The sequence below is a fragment of the Etheostoma spectabile genome, unplaced genomic scaffold (assembly GCF_008692095.1).
Source record: "Etheostoma spectabile isolate EspeVRDwgs_2016 unplaced genomic scaffold, UIUC_Espe_1.0 scaffold363, whole genome shotgun sequence".
Classification (NCBI taxonomy): domain Eukaryota; kingdom Metazoa; phylum Chordata; class Actinopteri; order Perciformes; family Percidae; genus Etheostoma; species Etheostoma spectabile.
Window position 1 is genome coordinate 479,122 of NW_022605593.1, and position 13,315 is coordinate 492,436.

The 13,315-nt window shown below is 42.7% G+C and overlaps 1 protein-coding gene across 1 annotated transcript in view; it reads left to right on the top strand.

The window, feature by feature from the left end:
• The window catches only part of mef2d (myocyte enhancer factor 2d), a 149,128-nt gene extending 137,758 nt beyond the window's left edge, over positions 1 to 11,370 (top strand). The window contains 3 exon segments of the mRNA XM_032511423.1: positions 3,129 to 3,194; positions 7,663 to 7,713; positions 10,545 to 11,370. Of these exon segments, the coding sequence (XP_032367314.1) occupies positions 3,129 to 3,194; positions 7,663 to 7,713; positions 10,545 to 10,989 (562 nt within the window). The 3' untranslated portion in view covers positions 10,990 to 11,370.
• The last annotated feature ends 1,945 nt before the right edge of the window (positions 11,371 to 13,315 follow it).

The following is a 13,315-nucleotide window of genomic DNA, read 5'->3' on the forward strand; positions in this document are numbered from 1 at the left end:
GCACAGCTACCAGAAGACTTACAGCTTTCAGACAGGTTGCACACGTCACATCTACGTCGTCAAGCTCAGTTGGAGGCTGCGCAGTAACGCTCACCATCACCGGGAAAGAGCTTCCATTTTCCTTCACTGGTCTCGGTCCAAAACAACGGGATCTGTTGGTCCACTCCTTTAACTGTCTATGTTCAGAATACGATCTCAAATTTTAATAGAGTTCACCGAAACATGTTTCTGAAAACATTTAAAGCGAGAAACAGGCCAGTGCAGTTGCTGAATCTGTTTTTTTGATCGACAAAGGTCAGTTTAATGGATTTTAATCCGATTTTGAGAGACATTAGCAGTGGACTGACGGAAGTATGCGGAATGAGACACAGCCATAGATCAGATGCATTTCCTGACCTTTCACCTTTTTCTTTTAACCGTAGGCCGGTGATAATTGTTATATCATTGTCTAATCGCAATTTGTTTTACTAATTGCATTGTTTGTTTTGTCCATAAGACTATAATAGCTACTGTAGACTCTAAGAAATGTCTGTGTAGTAACTGTTGTATGACTGTATATTTTTAACAGAAATTGTCCGTAGCACGTGACTCACATTGTGTATGGTGTGTAACATTTGGAATTGCACAATTTGGGCTTTGACAGATTTTGTCGGCCACTGAGGTTTTTGGAGATTAAAGAAGTTTACGTTGCCGCTTTCTTCAGTTTTTCTTCGACGTTTTGGGCAAATTTTGAAATGACGTCTTTGTGGATTTTTTTGATTTTCTTTTTTACTCCTTGAAACATTTTCGACTGATGCTTTTCTGGCATTTTTGACACCTCCTACATCGTTTTTGTCTGACTTTGGAAGTTTTTTCAACGTTTTCAGAAGTTTGCTAACTGAGCAGCTGAGAAAATGTTTTATACCGGCCAAACTAAAAATGTTCTGTATCTCAACTGGAGCTACACACAAACTTTCAGTTTTGAATTACAGTTCAAAGCCCGGGTGCCAGAACGTTTTCTGTTATTTTACAGAATTCATTCTTACTCTTCTTATTCAGAATTCATTCTTATTCTTATGACCTATTCTTTTGTCAATTTCTGTTAATCTAAGAACGAAATACAATATTTCAGGATAATAATGAGGCGTGGTTTACTTTATAGGCTGTGTACGTGTGCTGTTACAATATCTGCGTCAAATGACATAATATAACTCAAAGATGTATCCTGGAATTCATTCAAAACGTTAATTTGTTTTGAAAAAACAGTAACAAATTAAAGATTTTTCAGGATTATTTCACTGAAAGAGGCAATTACATTGTTAATTGCAATTATTTCTGAGACAATTAATTGTACAGCAAAAATGTGGAATTGTTATGGGCCCATACGCCGGACAATTTTATTTTATCAGCGCCTTGCAAGTCAGCCGTGACACACGAACACATCAAACACTGGAAGCACCTCTCCCAAACAGAGCTGCAGCATCAGCCCAGCTGTGGTTGATTCATCTCTGCGGTGACCTAGATACCCCCCCACTCAGCTCTGACTCCCTCTGGAGTCCCACTCTGATTTAGCTCCTTTAGGTCTGGTAGCTAGGCTGCTAGCTGCTAGCTGCTAGCTGCATTTATCTGGCATGCAGACTCTCAGGATTTGACACATTTTAAAAGCTGGACTGGCTCCCATCCTTTAAAAGAAGCGTTTTGTTCTTGTTTGGCCATCTAGGAAATGATGGCGAGGATGTGATGTCAGTTATTGAGCAAACACCTTACAGCAAATATATTCAACAGGTGGTCCGTGACCCCTAGGGGGTCCTCAGAGGAGTCATTGCAGGGGGGATGGGCTGGGTACCAAATTCAATACTTTTATAGGCACCGACTGAATTGCCTCTAAAGTATTGAGTGTCAACAAATGCCTCGTCGTTCAATACCCAATTTCAAGACCTAAGGAGTAAATCTCATCAGATCCAGTGAGCCAATAAGCACGCAGCATGCTTCTACCAAGATCTAATTATGTTGCTGATTGGCTGGCGTAACACGTTGTAGAGACACGCAGGAAAAAACTCCACGTAGGAGGAGCTGCCCAGGTATTTTTCACAATACCATTTTTTGAAAGTTTTTTTTTTTTTTTTTTTTTTCAAAAATTAAAATATGTCTGTAAAAATATACATTATTGTGATTTCAACATTTTAATAGTAAAGATAAATTTACCTTTTTGTGAAAAAACATCACATTGAACATGGGCTTACTATAGGTGCAGTAGCCACTAAAAATATACAGTTCAACTTAAGCATTCACTGTGCCTTCCACATGTATGATTAACATTAAAACATGATGTATAATTAATATATAATGTATTATATACATTCGTTTTCATCCATCTGGCCCAAGTTTAACATGCAACTTCATTTTATACTAATATACTATAGATATATATATATGTTAAACTAACTATAATCCTAACTCCAGGGTCCTTACTCTCTCTCGTTCAGCTTAGAGGCCCTTGGCCTAAAAACCGTTGAAGACCCCTGTCTTACAGGGTGCGTTCAGGACAACTTCATGTCGCTGGTTATTTAAAGTGTCTCTCTAGTCCCGGTCACAGCAACCTGTTAGATCACGGGCCATTTGAGACAAAAACATTTATTTTTTTATTTTTCATCAACATTACCAAAAGGTTAAAATCAATCATTAATAAGGTGATATTTGTTTTGGCATTTTTATGGCCCAGTCTTTGTAGACATGGGAAAAATGGAGAGGATAGCGCCGATACATTCTGATAATTATAACCCACTCCTATCAGTGTTTTTGTAAAAATATTCCTTGTCAATGAGGTGTTCACATTATTTTGTCTACTCTGTCAGCACATGTTTTCAAAACAAAAATGTTTTCAAATGTTGACGTCTCCAAAGCTAACCTGGCCTGAGCCTTACACTTTGTGTGTGTGTGTGTGTGTGTGTGTGTGTGTGTGTGTGTGTGTGTGTGTGTGTGTGTGTGTGTGTGTGTGTGTGTCGTAGCACTACAGCCATTAGCACTGCGTCTTTGTGTGAGCGGTCGGGCTGTGCTAGGCTAACCTGTAGATGGGGGAGCAGCTTGTAACTGCCTCTTGTTTTGTCCTCCCTCCTTTCCCCCCCCCCCCACCCTTTTTTTCTCCACAGCATGTGGGGTGCAGAGAACAGATGCAGAGATGGTTACTGCATCTCCAATTTTGCTGCTAACCTGAGGTGAATGTCACGATAGCATCCGGCACTGCCATGCCTTTTTTATCTGTCACGTTATCCTACTGCTCGCAGGCTCAGTTATGAGCCCAAATAACTAAATAACCCTCAAAGAAATTATAGAATAGATATAGTTACACGACACACGTGATACCAAAGCTTCTTTTCTTTCCATTTGTATGTTAAAATGTGATGCCTGTTACGTTGCTGTGTCTCTGTACTTCATTTATAGTGGTTGAATTGCATTCAAATTCAAGTACATTCACTCAAGTACTGTACTTAAGTACAAATCAAAGTTACTTGTGTGCCTCATGCCACTTTCTACTTCTACTCCGCTGCATTTCAGAGAGAAATATTTTACTGTTTACTCCACTACATTCATCTGACAGCTTTAGTGGCTTTACAAATGAAGATCTTTGCACACAAAAACTATTAATCACTCAATTAATCATATAGCCCTTTTCAAATAGCAACCCCCCCCCCCCACACACACACACACACACACACATACGCATATATATACACGCATAACACAATATCCCTCCCCCCCGCACCATTCACCCACCCACCCTTAAATCAACAAAAATGAATGAATTAAAAACAGGAACCAAGCTGAGGAAACAACAAAGGCATGACACTTAAAAACCAAAAGATAATTAAATATACATAAAAAAAATAAAAAATATATAATATATAAAAGCTGTAAACACTGGCTAAGTGGCTTGTAGATTGTTCACAAAAATCTATAAAATACGCATTATTAAGTATAATTAAAAACAGCTATCATTAAAACAAAAGCTCATGTAGTTTATAAAATATCATTGTTTCATTATTAAAAAAACTAGCCAAAAACATAACAGCCTATTATTTGATCCATTAAACACACAACTGTTTGGATCCATTCCAGTTTCTAAGATGTGAGGGTTTGGTTAATAAGTGCATTTTCCTGATAATACTTCCATACTTTTACTTAAGGAACATTTTACAATGCAGGACTTTTTCTTCCTGACGGAGTATTTTTGCAGTGGGGTGTTAGTGTGTTTACTACATGTTTCTTCCATCGCTGTTCCTCGCTCCTTGTTGTCAAGACTCCAGATTATCACTTCACCAGTGCAGTCTTCGTGCCACCTTAAAGCTCAGATCTGAAGCTCTTTGGAAGTGTCATGAACAAAAGGGGAAGACGCCGCCGTGTGACAGCAGCAGTGCCTCGCTAGCTGCGCCGATGAAAGGAGTCTCTGGGCGCTGCTCTCAGAAGCAAACAGCGGCCCAGTGCACAGCTGTGCGCCACTCACACGCTCGCCGCATTCAAATTTTACTTTTCCGCCACTTAGCTGTCACTGTCAGCTGACAGCGAGACACAAGACTTCAATTCCTCAGACACATGTAGGCCTCTAAACCTACATCGGCACCACTAAAAAGAATAATTTAGATGTAGCTTGGCTGTCAAAGCCGGTTATTAAGATCGATAACGTTAAATTAAATGTAATGTAAATGGAGTTTGATAATCAGTTAATAGTCTGAAACGCTCTTGGGTCTGCTCTAATTCAATGTTTGAAAGCTCTGCACACTGAAATAAGGGTTTTAAAATTTGACAGCCCTCTCACCACTGTGATGCTTTTATCCAGAACAATCGCAGCTACTAATGTATCTTTGCATCAAGTCAATTTAAGAGACTGTACGGCTGCTCAGATTGTCCGTCAGAAAGGAGAAAATCAGAGATGACAGAAATGTGTTCAAAAAAGACACTTGGAATAATGTGAGCTGTCAGCAGTGAGGCTGTTATTTGTTTCTCTGTCTGATGAGCTGAAAATTGTCCATGAAAACAAGATAATAGCTCGTTTGTTATTGTATACAACAGCTGTTACTCTGGGGGGTTGAGCATCTTTTGAAAAAAAAGCAGTATATAGTTAGTAGATGTTAACAAATGGTCGTCCAGATTGTGAGAAATTGTCCCGCAAACATCTATTTAACCACTTTGAACACTTTTATTTTACTTTTATGCCTATAAGGTGTACATTAAGGATACACCACGGGCTCTGGGGACCCGTCATCAGTACTTTTTGCGTACATAATATTGACCTAAAACACAATCGATAATCTGTAAATGAATCAACGATCATAAACGAGGATCAGTTTCAGCCCTGGTTCTAAGTATTAGAAGATGTGAGTCAGATTGTAAAATCATGAATAAACAAAAAATAGCCAAAAAATAATCTGTAAATGAATCGATGATAAAACCAATCAGTCGCAGCCCTAGTTCTAAGTTTTAGAAGATTTTTATAGTTGTGCTTTAAAATAGCCAAGACCTTCCTTGGAACAATAATCATGATTTCACCGAAGGAGCAGGATTTCATCTGATCCGCTCTGAGTGTGACAGCAGAATCAACACCAGGCGGGTTTCTTCCTGCGCTGTGTGTGGGATCAGAAAGACAGAATCGCTGTCACTGAAAACAAGTGAGCTCCGCAGAAATGTGGGAAGCTTTCCCAGCACACCACACTGTTCTTTCGGCATAACGGGGTGGGGGGGGGGAATCGTGGCGTCCTAGGACCGCATGGGCGCCCAGACTGCTCCGGCTTGTTTTTGATTTCATCACAGCGCATCCTCGCAGCGGGCAAACAAAGCTCGTCCAATCCAACGGTGACTGGCGGTTTGGCCGTGAGTCCTCCACACGTTAACCGAGGAAATGGTTTCTGACAGCCTGCCCGCTCCCAGCCCCCTGGATTTAATCATCCCTCTTCCACTACTTCCTGCTTATTTCCCACTCTTTTGTCAGTCTCGGATTAATTCAGCATACACCTGTTGACTTTCGTCTCCCCCCCTCCCCTCACTCCTCCCCCTCACTCCCCAATCTAAATGTTAATGTCCCGGCTGCCACCTAAACCCTCCCCCTGCAGAGCCTCGCTCACGGAGGATTGCTCTCTTTGTTTCCTGGCTGAGTCGATGTGTTATCGGCAGACAGAGCCTCCGTTTGGGGACCAGCAGGAAATAAACCCTTCTGACCGCGGTTCAATGTTAAGTTTTTTTTGTTTTTTTTCACTTGTTCAGCCTGGCAAGTGAAATAAAAAAAATTGCGTGCCTGAAGTTCATTTTTACTGGCCCCTATACAGATAGTTTTTGTTTTCGAAAAAAATAAGATAAAATCAGTAATGTAAAAGTAAACGGCAAAAGTCGAAAGAGAAAAAATGTCGCGGAAACAAAAGAAGTTTAAAAAAATTAACTCATTTCAATAAAAGTCATTCAACAAGTGTTCTCCGACGGCGGCAGGACAACAACAACGTCCTTTATACTACGATGAGTGGGTTGTTTTATTTATTTAACCCTTATTGTTGGACCTTGCTTTAGAGGTTTTCTGCTAGTGCATCGTTGTTGTTTTGTCCATTTAATCCATTTATGTGCGTTATCTACAAATCTATAGCATGGAGCAGACAGAGTGGATGAATTGTTGTGTTGGTGGCCCAAGTCTTCTCACTTTGTCCTTGTTTTACGTCCATAAAAGCACATTTTGTCTTTTTCAGTCTGTCATTCTCACACTGTCTCTTTCCTACCTCTCTCAGCTGTTATTTAAGAGAAAAAAATCAACACTTTCGGACAGTGCACACATAGCTAAATTGCTTAGAGGACCCAGGGTTTGTCAGCAAGACACAATGCACACATGCTATTAGAGGCTGTGCAGTTAAACCTCCCCTGAGGGATCAGTGTTTCCCCAGACTCCAGATTAAAATCCAGCAGCGGCTTCATTAGGCATCCTGCTACCTGGAGGATAGTTTTTCTTTAGCACTAAACATAATATGTATAGTCATTACAGTGTAGGATGGTCGCAGGCTACTTTGTTCCACATTAAAAAGCCAAATATCAGGCTTTGCATGAAGCTATGAAGGCCTGGGTGTTGAAAATGTCTGCTTGGCGGTACCAAGCCGATATCTGGCGTCAGATAGTCCCAACATATTGATTCTTACAGACAAACAATAACTGCATTTACCACCAATTCTCAAATAAAAGAAAAGACATACTAGGGGAGAAAAGTGGGATGTATAATATTGGCTGTCATTGTAATTTCTGCATTCTACAAATTATTGCAAAGTGTTTCACCTTAAATTCACCGGTCAAACAAGAGCAACTGCGTCTCTGAAATACAGAATTTACAGTTCCTTCCTTAAATGACTGCACTGAGGATTCGTATTTCCCTTTTTAGGAAAATGCCAATGATTTCAACTGTGTTTGAGCTGACTAAAAGAATGCATTGCGTGTGGAAAGCTGTCAAATTTGTGTCAGCGCAGGTTTTACCACTTCCTGTCATAGCTCCTCCTCTAACAACATGTCCGTGTGACTGAAGCAGCTGCTGAGCTGCTTTTATTTTGTAGTAGCCATGTCTGGACTGACCATGAAGGGCTTCCGTCCCACTGTATCCCAGCTGTTGTAGCTTTTATTTTTTTTTAAACTTGCTTGTCTCTTTTTTCTCACCTCCCTCCACAGCTTGGCCTCTCAGTCCAACTTGCTCTTTGGCAGGGAGGACGGCCTCTGCTGGTACTGTACTCTCTCCACTTCAGCCACACAGCTGCAGCACGCTGCATTCCCAAAATATCTGCTGCTCAGAGGAACCTCAGCACAGTTTTCCAAAAGCTTTAAAGTTCGCTACTGAAACGAAGAGATGTCATGTCATTAGATGAGTCTCATGGGGAAATTAGAAGCAGTAGGGCTGCTTGATTAAAGAAAGAAAAAAATCCTAATCACAATTACTTTGGTCAAAATTGAAATTGCGGATTGCGCTAAATTATGTTATTATCTGTTCTTGTTTCTAAACAGTTGTAATGTGAAATCAGGATGTTTCACAAGGAACAAAGGGCAATTTATTCTAACAGTTCCATAAAGTTGGGGGAATTTAATAGTTAAAGGAATGTCAATGTTGAAGCAGCAGAAGCTGACTTTTGACTTTTGTTCCCAAGTATGGGACAAGGTCCAAAAACCTCCTGAATTGCCCACAATGCAACAATGGCATCTTTTCATTAGACCCTCCCCGCCAAGTACAAGTACCCAGTTTGTTATACTTACAGCTGTTTTCACAGGATGAGGATGAGTAAAATAGATGGAGTGCCCCTTTAAATATGCAAAAATAAAAACCACTAATTACAGTCCTAACTGACTGCCATTTGTCAAACTCAGTGAGTTAATTATGTACAACACATTGTTGTGGAAATGACTACTTGAGTAAATCTGTCTGCTTTGAATTTAATTTAAAGTTATTGTGCATCTCGTTGGTCCTCGGAGAAGCAGAGCATTTTGGGAAACACGGCTGTACTGTATCTCACACACCGCACTGTAACCAAGTGTCTGCTTCTGGCTGTGCTCACTGTGTTGTTAGTGCTCGGGGGGTAGCCTGCCGCTCTCGCCTTCATCACTGTCATCGGCCCGCTGACTCTGCCGTTTTCTCGCCATAGCAACGGCGCCCCCGTGGCACCGCCATCCATCTACCTGCGCTGGCCTGCGCAGGTTTGATAAAGTGGGCAGGGGCGGGAGAAGGAGGGAGCCTCGCCACCACCGAGGGATTTGTGTGTTTCTGTGTGTGTGTGTGTGTGTGAGAGTATAGGAGGCAAGCAGCATTTGTATCTAAGACAGCAAGTTTAAGTGTGTGTGTGTGTGTGTGTGTGTGTGTGTGTGTGTGTGTGTGTCAGAATTGGAGCAAGACACCGAGCACATTTGAGTGCCGCAGACCCAGATCGCCCGGAGCAGTGCTATCTTAAATTCCCCTCTCAGTCTGCCAGTAATTGAGGGAATATTAGAGATACAGGGCTGCAGATGGCTCATGATATGACATATTAGAACACACCCGAGGGGCGAAACGCAGTAATTGGGAGCTTCAAATGCAGATCGACCATGTCGAGCTGGGGGAGAGAGAGAGAGAGAGAGAGGGAGAGAGAGAGAGAGAGAGAGAGAGAAAACGAGCATGATCTGAAAAATCCTGCCAACATCGACAAAGGAGAGAGCCACAGTGCCGCGTCAACAGCCGGGTGTCAGCCTCAGTGACTTGTTCGACTCAGCCTCCAGCCAGAAAAGCAGCTGGAGGAGGAGGAGGAGGAAGAGGAGGAGAAGTGTGAGGGTGGAGGGGCTGATCAAAGAGTTGTGGCAGGTAGAAGCAGGGACACTGCCATCGACGTAAGCTTTATGGCACTTGACTTTGTCCCGAGCATCTTCAGGCACGTGCACTGAAATCATGTTCAGAGCAGCTTAATGAAGAGACGGTCTACCCCGTTGGGCGTCTGTTTAAGCAGCAATTAGGACTCGTAGTTAAGTTTGTATTGGCGGCGCCTTCTAGTGGCTGTAGCAATTATGAAGGGAGCAAAGCAGGAAGTGATCTGACAAGGTGTAACGGCATTAAGTTTCTTTTTTTACTTACGGAGCTACGTGACGGGAAGTTAAGTAACATCTGATTTTAACCCAAACTATGATGTTTTTCTAAACTTCACCAATTAGTGTTGGTGCCTAAGCATAACCAAATAGCAACCATTTCACAATGTTAACATGAGTTATGTTCTGTAGTTTAGATGTGAGGATGGAAAACGCTCATGTGGATCGTATTAGATGGTAGGAATAAACAACTTAAATCGTTGTAGGGTTTGGAGGACGTGTTGGAGTGAAATACCAGAGTGTGTTCTCCTTCACACTATGATCATATTCCTAATACGTGCACATATTGCGAAATGCAAAATAATATTTTATGTAGAAGAAGCAGACAGATGTTCATATCGGACGGGCTGCAGTCTCTCAAGCTGGGAACGCCAAGAAACTCCGGACTTGGATTTAGCTGTTCCTACATCTGTGATGGTATACAGAAAATATCAGAAGGTAACGTGTGTGCTACAGAATCGTCTCATCTGGCAGGTTGAAACCTATCGTGTACGACGTATTTTACGAGCTCAGAGTTGCTTGTAATTGTGCAACGTGAACCTGAACTGACCGAATCCGAAATGCGAGGATGTTTGGGCTGCATGGCTTCTGGACTGTGTTTTGTGTGGTCTCAAATGTAGTCCTATGTGTTCCGTGTCTCCTCGTTCTCCATGTGCTGAAGTCTACCCCAGCCTACATGTGCTTGGTTTACAGCCTCGCTGCAGAGTGTCCTGGCTCTTTGTCTTTGGAAGTGGCTTCTGGTCAAAGTCCAGTGTTTGATGGCGAGCATTTCTTGATTTGTTTTTGCAATTTTGGCTCAGTTTTGTTTTCTCCCAGCAAACTGTTGTTCTGCGCTCATGTAATGGTCAAAGTCTATAATGATATGTTCTTGATACTGTTGGTAGTCTCACTCCATTTTGTTCTCCTCCCATCTTTCTCTTCTCTTCTTCCTGTCTCTTTCTCCATCCCTCCAGGCCGGTGGGTCATATACCTCAGGGCGCCGCGCTGACCGTCAACACAAACCCCAACATCAACATCAAGTCTGAACCTGTCTCCCCAAACCGCGACCGCAGCACCCCCAGCTCCACCTGCGGCACCGGGGGAGGGGGAGGCGGGGGCGGAGGAGGCCAGGGACAAGGTCTGGTGTCAGTGGCCTACCCTGGTACCCTGCACCTGGAAGCGGGCGGCCAAGGCCGCTCGCCGGTCAACAGCCTCAGCAGCAACGGCAGCTCGTACGAGGGCAGCGACCGGGACGACGGCGCCCAGGGGCGGGGCGGCGGAGTTCCAGACTTCATCCACCAGGCCGGCGCCGGGGGCCAGCAGCCCACCATGGTCCTCCTGCGGCCCTCGTCGGCCGAGCCCCAGGAGCAGGACGGGACCAACGTCAAGAGGATGAGACTGGATACCTGGGTCACATGAAGAGACAAGCAGAGAGAGACGGATGGACGGACGGACAGATGGAGGATGGAGATGGAGATGTGTACTTGTGGCTTGTGTACATGCCCCCATCAGCCCTAATGCCCCTCAATCTCCTTCTTCGTGCATTCACACACATACACACACAAACACACACACACAATATATATATTTATAGCCGCCGTTGACCCAGTTACCTTCTTTCCAAACAGGAAACGCTGACCTCACACACACAAACACACAGACACACACAGACACAACACGAGCATGCTAACACACTGTCATGTCGTCGCACATGTGGATACTGACACACTTGTATGGCAATGTGCATACACATTTGAACTCTAATGTACTCACACACACACACACACACACACACAAAAACCCCAATGGGGTTGAGCCACCAAACCAGGGATTATTTGTCAAAAAAATTTATTCAGCTGTATTTGAATAGAAGTGAGTGTTTTGAACCAGGCAGCAGTGACTTGTAAAACTCAAATCTTTGGCCACTTGGACGATTTCTCCCGACATGTTGACAGCCGCTGGCAGAGCAAACAAACACCTTGGTTTCCCAGCATGCCCTGCATTTAGTTAGCGACAGGTGGTGTCCTCCCCCACTCGTGTCCTCTCTGTCTGTAACTGCGCTGCAGCGAGTCAGCGCCGCCAAGTGAGTCCACATCGTTGTACACAGCGGTGACGTTTACGTTGCTTTCGCTCTAGATTCTCGGGCCCTTTTGCTCTTTTTAAAGCGTGGAGTTTTGTCCTTCTGTCTTGAGTGTTGATCTTTAGAGTTTTGGATTTGTCTCAGTTTTGAATATGAAGACACTAAAAGAAAAACTTGTCTCCGTCCCCAGACGAGCCCGTGGCCCAGTCAAAAAGGCCGGCACTTTGGCCCCGTACGAGACTGGCGACCCCCGGGGCTTTTATAGAAACTGACCCATGCAGACTAGAGCTGTTAAACCAGGAACGGGATTTGTTGTCGAGGTAAAAGACTTCTCTTTGAATCAGGGACGAGCTGCAGCAGCTCAACGCCACATGGCGCAGATCCTCCTAGTTTTCGTCCACATCTCGTCAACTACAGATGCTGAGAACGATGTTTGTTTGGAGTGTGTGTGTGTGTGGGTGTGTGTGTGTGTTTATATGGTTTGTTACCTCAACTGGTCATTTTTTAACCACGTTATTTGGGCAAATGTTCATTGTCAGTTCTGGGATGCACACAGCTGAAACTATTTTTGTGAAAGCGAGTCATGTTTTGAAAAGATAGCTGATGTTCAGAGGCAAGACTGGTGAGGTACCGTGTATATAAGCAATCTGTAACCGTTGTGGCTTTGGTGTGACAGGGATAAGGTGTTTTGAAGATTTCAAAAAATAGATCATATACAAGTATATGTTTAAACGGCTTGAGGCGGTAGCAAGGGCAGCTCTGCATCCGGGGCAGGGGACTACGACACACAACAGGGATTGTATATATAAACTATATATTCGGCAGGTTATCCCTTATCAAAACCGACTTTAAAAAAGCAAACGCGTTGATTCTCAGTGGATCAGTCTCTTTTTTTATTATTTATCTGTGTATATATATAAAGTGTAATACGTGGACAAGCCAAGAGAGGGAGCTGTAGAGGCCAAAAGGGAAGACGTAGCCGTGGTGACTCGTGACTGTTTAGAATAAGCAATGGTTGGGACTCTGTCACTGATGGAGCGCACTTTACCCTGACCCCCCCACCTCTGACACCTTAACACACACACACACACACACACACACACACACACTAGGGTTTAATTGATATACCTGGCTGCTTTTAAGGCTTTTCTTAAAAATCTGATATTCAGAAAATACAGTTCAATGTTTGCACTTTTTATTTAATCCTCCAAAGGAATTAATTTATTACTCTACATCAACCAATCGGAGTTCCCTTTACAACGCCCAACTTCTTATTGTGACCTGCCTGTTTTGATATTAACTGAATTAATTTAATGGATCACAGAATAATAAACTGCAAACATTAAAGCAGAAGAAAAGCAAGAGAACAAAGTAAATACATCAACAAGAAGAACAAATTAAAATACAAATCTGTTAAAACGTGTACAATTATTTTTAGATTAGATAAAAATATGAAAAAGTACAATTTAAGGTATTTTTATACTACCTTTGGTTGTATTACAAAGTAATTAATAGTGACAGATATCTTGCCCACGTTAATGCAAATGGGAAGCATTTTTATTTGGAAGTTCAACCTATAATAAACTAATAAACTAGCCAAAATACAGACTGAAGTTGGTTAAGAGATTCAACTCAATGAAAGTGAAAAATAATATTATGGCAGTT